This window comes from Embiotoca jacksoni, unplaced genomic scaffold (assembly GCF_022577435.1).
Source record: "Embiotoca jacksoni isolate LCO1_2020_lvr unplaced genomic scaffold, fEmbJac1.0.p SCAF_90, whole genome shotgun sequence".
Taxonomy (NCBI): domain Eukaryota; kingdom Metazoa; phylum Chordata; class Actinopteri; family Embiotocidae; genus Embiotoca; species Embiotoca jacksoni.
Genome location: NW_027185448.1, coordinates 752,542 through 761,157, shown reverse-complemented (window position 1 = coordinate 761,157; position 8,616 = coordinate 752,542). Strand labels below are relative to the sequence as shown.

The 8,616-nt window shown below is 41.8% G+C and overlaps 1 protein-coding gene across 1 annotated transcript; it reads left to right on the top strand.

Annotated features, from left to right (window-relative positions):
- The first annotated feature begins 501 nt into the window (after positions 1-501).
- Positions 502-4,825, top strand: commd7 (COMM domain containing 7). Its single transcript, XM_069141720.1, has 9 exons — positions 502-655; positions 2,061-2,114; positions 2,395-2,497; positions 2,633-2,689; positions 2,813-2,850; positions 3,473-3,563; positions 4,111-4,160; positions 4,263-4,311; positions 4,485-4,825. Exons 1-9 carry the CDS (start codon positions 575-577, stop codon positions 4,559-4,561), a joined length of 600 nt encoding a protein of 199 aa, XP_068997821.1. The 5' UTR covers positions 502-574; the 3' UTR covers positions 4,562-4,825.
- Positions 4,826-8,616: the final 3,791 nt, after the last annotated feature.

Genomic DNA, 8,616 nt, shown 5'->3' with positions numbered 1-8,616 from the left:
AGGTAGTTTTAACCACTTTGTATGCTGCAAAGTAACTTATTTTAAAAATATATATCATCACGATGACTAATATTAACATGCAGCTGTCCAATAGCCCCAAAATCCCCATATTTCACCCTCAAAAGTAATAAAGTAGATATTAATAGTAACCTGCAACTACTCAAGTACTCTGAAGTTGTACAGTAGCCTACTCGAGAAAGCTCTGATATATTATCCATATTACGTCATCATGTTATAATACACAGGTTAATATTGATCTACACATCTATAAAAATGTTTTGCTGTTAATGGTGGTTCCTTTGATGCATCTGCACTGATTTATTTCTGTTGTGAATCTCTTTGGTTCTAATAAACATATAATAGAGTGTTTTCATTCATTTCGTGCCGGTTAAACCAACTTTTAATGATAAAATAACGATATTTATGCTTTTATTTCTCTTCTCATCAGGTTGATTGTGCCGGACCAGAAGATGTCACGTGGTACGCATGCGCAACACGAGAACCAGGAACTGAATGCCAGTGCAGAGCACGCTCAACTGTGTGTTTTCTTTTTTCAGAGAAACCGCAGAAAAAGATGCAGCTTCACTTCATGAAAGATGTTTTACCGGACTCGGTCAGCACCGACTTCCAGAACCTGAACAAATTCAACGAGCAGGTAAAACACGGGAGTTTTCTTTTCTCGCGATACTTTTCAGAGCTGAACGTAAATTTAACATCGGAGGATTTCACGAATCTTCGGAGAGGAAATGAAAGATGTGAAGTTATGAATGTGCAGGATTGAGCTCTTCAGTGAACACAGACATGGAGAGTAACGGAGTACAGAGTAACGGAGTACATTTACTGAGCTGCGGTGCAGTTTCCCTCTCGTGCCACTCACGAGCTGTGACGTGTTTGATGACGTTTTTCAGAAATGACGGCGGCCGCCGAAGTTCAGTTTTTGTGCCTTTAAAAACGGATATTTTTCCTTACTCTGGTGACGTGTTCAATTTCTTACAAAACCATGAATGAATATATTGAGATTTTAGCCACGTAAAGTTTATCTGAGTAGTTTAATTATCTTTCTGAAAATGTTCACGTTTTCTTGTTGCCTTTGCAGATCTGCCAGCACGCTAAATTGTTAGTTTCTTTTCATTTGCGATCTGACATTTTGAAGCCTCTGCTCTGGCATTTCGGTCGGCACCACCTTGTTTTTTTTTATGAACCAGAAGTGACCATATTTGGATGAGCTGAGGAAGGGGTGAGGGGACACTATGCCCCGCCCACCTATACCATAAACCTGCCCGAAGCTGAGGCATGTCAACATACCCTGAATATAAAAGAGTTCGTAGCTTCAGGTCTGTAAAATGGTTCCGATCCAGAAATGTCTTCAGCTGCAATACCAGCGAGTGCCACTAGAGGTCGGCTCCAAAAAGCCTCCGGCTCCATAGACTCCCATTCAACTTCTCTCATCAAATCCAAAGTGAATAAAATGTGTCCATCAGTTATCTCGGTGTTGTTAGCTAAAGTCACTCCTTCTTATTAGTTTTCTGGAGGTCCATCTGAAAATAATCCCTCATTCATTAGAAAAGAAGATTCAAGAAGACCTGTTTTTGGGGGCGTGTCTGTTTGATTGACAGGCCTGTGGTGCAGTCAGGTTACAGCTATCGGTGGGCGGGACGTAGTATCTTCATGGTTTCCGATCAGATCTTTCAGATCCACTGCTCCCACCCAGCTCGTCCAAATATGGTCACTTCCTGCTCCAAAACGTTCACAAACCAGTGAGTAAGTTGATGCTTTTTGAATGGGAGTCTACTGGAGACACCCCCTAGTGGCCCTCGGTGGTATTACACTTTAAGGCACTTCAGCTTCACTTTCCAGACTCGGGAGACGATGTCCACTTTTATATAGAAATCTTACAAGCAGCTTCATTAGATGATGTGTTTTGTTTAATAACTGGAATAAATATTGGAAAAGTTTCTGTCACAAATCAAAACTCTGTAACGGATGAAGATTCTGTGACTTTTACGATAAAACACCAAAACTCAGTTTTCTTTTTCTTTTCTTTTTTCTACTTTGTGCAGCAATTTCTTCGTCTCATTGAAATTCTGTTCCAGTTCCTTCTGGAGCCAAAAGAGGTGAGTACACACACACACACACACACACACAGACACACACACACACACACACACACACACACACACACACAGACACACACACACACACACACACACACACACACAATTTTGCTGTTGAAGGGACTTTGGACTCAGTGATTAGCCTTGACAACTGAACCGAGGTAAAGCACCGTCTGTCTTATTGTGTGCATGTGCAAATAATATGCATGCATCCATGTGTGTGTGTGTGTGTGTGTGTGTGTGTGTGTGTGTGTGTGTGTGTGTGTGTGTGTGTGTGTAGTCGGAGAGGTTCGTGCAGCAGCTCGCTGGGTTTGCAGGGGAACACGGGATGAGCGCCGGACCTCTGAGGAACCTGATGAAGAGCGTCCTGCTGGTGCCGCAGGGTGAGACGGACAGACAGCTGAAGCATCCATCAAAACACAATATTTGTTCACTCACCTGAACGCACTCTTTTAAAAACGACCGAACAGGAAGTCTTCCGTCTCCGTGACAGCTAGTTTGTCTCTTCTTGTCCTCAGGAGCCCTGAAGAAGAACCTGACGGCCGAGCAGATCAAAGAGGACCTCCTGACGTTAGGTACTCGTCTTCATCGCCGAAGTTTAGCTGCCGGATAGTGTTCTCTCCTGTCACGTGTGAAAGGTCGTACGAAGGTTGGATTTCCCCACGTTAACGTCAACTTTTATCTGTCGGTTCCTTCAGGACTGAACGAGGACAAGGCGGCTCACTTCTCGCAGCAGGTAACGAAGTCACACGAAGTCCTTTTAGGTGCAGAAATCACACCGGTTCTGAGACCGCTCCTGTTCACGCCAACGAAGCACAGCAACAACCGCCATGGGGAAGTATTCACGCGTTAACGTGACCGCTGGGACGTAAACATTTTGTGATTTCAGCGTGGACCTGAAACTAGAGCAGAGAAAACATCAGATTTTTGGGGTCACAGAAAGTCTTCGACACGCCTGCTTTGAGCCAAGTGTTCCTGAGCCCATGCAGTAAATTTCCACTCCAGAATTATGGCTGTTTTTTAAAGCAGCGGGGCCAGAAAAACATCAGGCCAAGCACACGACTTCCCGTGTTGCAACCCATAGGCACACGTGTTCAGAGGAGCAGAGGAGGGAAGGACAACGAGGGACAGGTGAAACTAATCATAACAAACATTCATAACAAAAGGACAGGAAGGTCATTTCAGGAGTCATTTCTAAATGAAACAGGAGGCACAAAACCCAGACTAAATGTTGGAATATTTCCCCGTGAAGGTCGTTGCTTCCTGCTGCTCCGTGTGCATCGCTGCGCCGCGTTGAACAGGAAAATACTCTGAACTGTTTCACTATGTTGCTTTTTTGTATTGTTTGTACTTCACAGTGGGCGGAGCACTACGCCGCCATGTCCAGACTGGCTCTGGGCCAGACCCTGATGGTCAACCAGCTGGTGGACATGGAGTGGAAGTTCGGAGGTGAGACGTCACGTGACGCGCATATTCATGCAGTCTGCAGCCTGACGCAGACGTTAGCATAGCTCGCGCTCTGTCCTCATCTCCGTGTTCACTCAGCCTGACGACCGGCGGCTGGTAGAAGAAATGCTCATCGAAGCAGGCAGCGGAGTCATCAGCAGTAATGCTGAGCTCATCTTCGTCGTGATCTTCCTCATTAACGCTCGTCATCAACATTCTGTTCTTTGGTGAATCGAGGAGAGTTTGATGGAATTTCATAATTACATTGGAATATATTATTAATCAGTCAGACCCGCCAGGATTTCAATGTTTTTTTGGTGACTGTTTCGATCAAAAATGTTTGATTTTTGGAGCCGATTTTATTCAAAATTACCATTTTATTTGTGGATTTTTTGTGAACTAAATTCTTATTTCAGTTCCAGCAACTTATACGGTCAGATTCCAAATTTTTCAGCTGTTTTTTTAATAATTTTTTTTTACAGTGTATATAAATGTTTTATCAACAATTCAACAATCAGAACTCTTCCTGTGTGTTTTCTGATTCCCTCAGTGACGGTCGGCACCAGTGAAATTCAGAAAGTGGGCAACAGCTTTCTGCAGGTAGGAAGCTGCACACACACACACACACACACACACACACACACACACACACACACACACACACACTCACACAGAGTTAAATGTGTCTATGTCCTCCTGCAGCTGAAGCTGGTGGTCAGAAAGGGGAACTCCACTGAAAACGTCTACATGGGTGAGTGAGAGACGCTTCTGACCCTTTAAAGAGCTTCAAACTCCAAACAGATTTTTTTTACGACCACAAATTTTTTTTAAAAATTGTTTTTTTTAAACCAAAGTGTCAAACGGATTAAAAATTAATTTATTTTGAATTTCTCATTTCCCGTTTTCCTCCCTCATCTCCTCCAGAACTGACGCTGCCGCAGTTTTACAACTTCCTGCACGAGATGGAGCGAGCCAAGGCCAGCATGGAGTGTTTCAGCTGAGTGTGTGTGTGTGTGTGTGTGAGAGAGAGTGTGTGTGTGTGTGTGTGTGTGTGTGTGTGTGTGTGTGTGTGAGAGAGAGTGTGTGTGTGTGTGTGTGTGTGTGTGTGTGAGAGAGAGAGAGAGAGTGTGTGTGTGTGTGTGTGTGTGTGTGTGTGTGTGAAGCCATGAATGACTGAATCTTAACCACCAAAACCTAATTTTTTTTTTAATTTACTATCAGACATTTATACTGAAATCCACCAATAAACATAAATAAACAGACGACTTTGGCGTTCTTTTAAATGTGTGAAAAAAAGCAGCTCAGATGTTGTTTAACAGGTAAAATGTGGTTTTTTTAGGACCTTCACGTGACTGAAGTCGGACATTATATCGATATTTTTCCTCGTCTGTCATTAACACATTTTGCTCTTTGATCGAAAACAAAAACCGGCGTGAACGTGTTTGATCAGGTTCGGTCCCTATAAACTATGAAAAATATTTACCACGGAATGTTTATTTTTCAGATGATGAAGAGATAACAACTAAATGACAATTAGCTACACAGCGATACCTCAGAAATCTCAGGGCAAAATTTTCCAGCGTCTTCGTCGCACGTGCCTCAACTCGTCTTCCTCGTTTCCATTCTTTCCCAACATGCACGGTAATTAGCTCAGCACTTAACTCTTGAGTTATTGGCCCGCTGGGATCATCTGGACGCGTCTGTTACAGTCAACTTCTGCCTGGAAGTCTGCCAGTGAGACCACGAGATGTTTGAAGGCTGAAACACGAGTTTCTATTTAATAAATTTGAATGTTGTTGCAAAGACGACTTTTTCATGCAAAAATGAAGCTTCAAAATTACCTAGAATTTCCTCCCCGTGGTTGTTTTCCTTCATCAACCAGTCAAGTTGCAGTTTACATCCATTTATGTCCGTCCAGATTCATTGAATATAAACGTATTGGAGACTTTGAGGAAACTTAATGAGATCACGTGTTTAAAGCCATTTAAAGCTGACAGACAGTAAAACGATGCTTTGATTATGGATCTTCAACCCGGCAGCTCTTCATCCTTTTATCCTGTTTTCATCACGGTACACGTCTCCGGTTATTGCCCCAAAATGCTGTTTCATGAGGTCACTATGACCTTTAACCTTTTGGCCCGTCCCGTTTTTTTTTCTAGAGAGATCGTGTTCAAAAGAATGGGACAGATGCGAGTTTACGGTTGACCTTTGACCCCCACACAACTAACCATGTCATCGTTGAGTCCAAGTGAACGTCGGTGCCAATTTGAAAGAAAGTCGGTCAAAGCGTTCCTGAGATATCGAGAACGGGACGGACAAGTTTTGCCAAAGTGGTCAGTTTCCACTTAAAAAAATCTGACCACCTAAAACGAACGAAGCTTTTTCCTACAATAAACTCTGAACATGCAGAAAGTTGAGTTCAGCATTTATCGGATTAGTTTCAGAGGTGTTTTCTTCCTCTGTGGGATCATTTTGTAATGGATAGTTTCTTGTTATCGATATAAAGAGGGTGACGCAGTTGTTAAACACCTGTCGGTGTAACATGTAATTTGTCATAATGAGGAGTTCAGATCCGACTCTGGTAACCTCAGACTCTGCTCGGTCTTTCCCCTCCGGATATCTGACATCCTGCCACAAAACCTTCGCAGCCAGAACATCCTTCCTCCCATCGGGTGTAAATATGCCTCATTAAACGCTTCTATTTTAAACCTCCCCGTCTGACAGTAACACCGTTTAATTACTTCATTTTTCTTATGTTTTCTGATTATTCTGCATCCTCTTCTCTATTAAAACACTCCACTGCTGTATTTTCCTGTAATGCTGCACTTTTAAGCAACGAGTTTCTCCATGCGCTGAAATGTTTGTCCTTCCACATAAAAGTGCAGCAGCAGAAAGTTCTGGAGACTTCAAAATAAAAAATTGTAAGACTTCAAAATAAAAGTAGTAACCCACCAGCTGAGAGCCAGTTGAAAAAAAAGTGCTAAATAGGATAAATAAAAACGAAATATATATCATCATTTTCCGTTCTTATACAGAAAGAAAGAAACAAAGAAAATGCAAACACTTTTTTTTTCTTTTTTTTTTATGGTATATGAACATATGGACCGTGTGGTTTCCTCATCCGGCCATAAATGAGTTTTATCACGTCTTCCTGAAACATACAGTTTCCTCCCGTAAACACATGAGAGAGTAAACGACTTCATTGTCTTCTTCTTTTGACTTTTCTTAACAGGAGAATTTTCATCTTTTAAATTTAGATTTCCAGGTAAAAACGTGTTGTTTTTTTTAGCAGCATTCCTGAATAAAAATCTATCTTCATCGATCAATTGATCATTAACAATGTAATTTCTCTCTTTCCATCGGTCCTCAGCAGAAACAACCGGAGGAAGAGGAAGAGGAGGAGGAGGAGAGATATTTCTATGTTTTGGTTTTATTCATCATCTCCTGTCTCATCTTTTTATTTCTCACGGATCACTTTTACTGGAAGTAACCAAACTCTTGTTTTCTCTCTGGGATTTCCCCTTTTTACCTTCACTGTCTTTCACTTTCTCCTCCTCCTCCTCCTCCTTCCTCTCATTGTGTGACCCGACATGTTGCTGCCTGCCAGACAAACTACAACCATCTCCTCTCAATTGATTTGCTGTTATTTGATTTAATCCAACGGACTCGAAGCCATTCAGTGTTTCTGTGATTAAATATTAACGTTGAAAACGTGTCAGTCGGTCCGACGGTAGAAATGTTGCGTATCGCTTAAAACGTGACGACACAGAAACAACCGAAGGGACGTCGTTAACAACGTTAGCTCAGCCACAGATGATGAATCGTCTTTCACCTTTCATCAGATTAGGGACGATAACCTGAAAAGAGTAATTCAAATCAACACAAATATAAAGTTATACAAGAAGCCTTCAAATGCAAAGTAGGTAGTTTGAGAAGATAATTAAAACGGGTTAAAACACAGTTTTGCAAAACAATTACAAGTAGAGGTTTAGAGATTTATAAAAAAATCTAGCTTCAGAAATGTGTAATCGGAATAAATATATTGATTTTGAGGAGCTGTAATTTGTGTCCTAAAATTAAAAGCAGACTTTTCAACGTGTTTGATGAATTCTTTGCTTGTTGTCTCTCTATCCTGTTCTTTTCTCTCTCTGCTCTCTCCTTAAGCCAACAGAAGCTCCGCCCACCTCGGAGAGAGTTCATCTGCCAGGACTTTACATGTGTTACTGACATCAACCTTTCAGAAATGTTTCAAGGCAATATTAAAAAAAAAAAAAAAAAATGTTTTAAAAGAAACTCTCGTTGCAAATAACATCCACAGTTGGTGAAAAACACCGTCCACGTGTCACTTTGCACACGATTCACCGCCCTCGTTTGAGGGGTTCTTCTTTGATGTGGTGCGACATGAATCACAAGCTGACATACAGGTAGTCTCGATACTGTAAATCTGTCAGTCGCTGTCTTTTCAGTTCAGTGTTTATTTGTCACTTAAAAAAAAAAAAAAAGAAAAAAGATCGGCAAAGCACAGGTGATGTTTTCTGGAGTTCTGCCAAGTGTAAAAGTTTCATGGGTACATGATGTGAGATGTCAGATAAACCTACGACCCAATGTGTGTGTGTGTGTGTGTGTGTTTTTGTGTGTGTGTGTGTGTGTGTGTGTGTGTGTGTGTGTGTGTGTGTGTGTGTGTGTTTTTGTGTGTGTGTGTGTGTGTTTTTGTGTGTGTGTGTTTTCCCAGCCGGGAAATAACCGCCGGCTTTTCAAGAAAAGAGAAGAAACGGAGATACGGTTTGTGTGTGTTTTACCGTTGGACCTCCAGAGTGAAGAGGAAGTTCATGGGAACTGACTGCAGTAGGTCCCAGCTGTCAAACCATACGTGTGTGTGTGTGTGTGTGTGTGTGTGTGTGTGTGTGTGTGTGTGTAATACCTGCTGCAGGTAAAGTTCTCAAATGTTATGAAAGTTTGATACTTGCCACATAAAATATATTTTTTATATTCCTTTTACCCACATTATCCTCAATGCCTCCACGTTTCCCATCAGCACAAATATGAAGAATTTCCT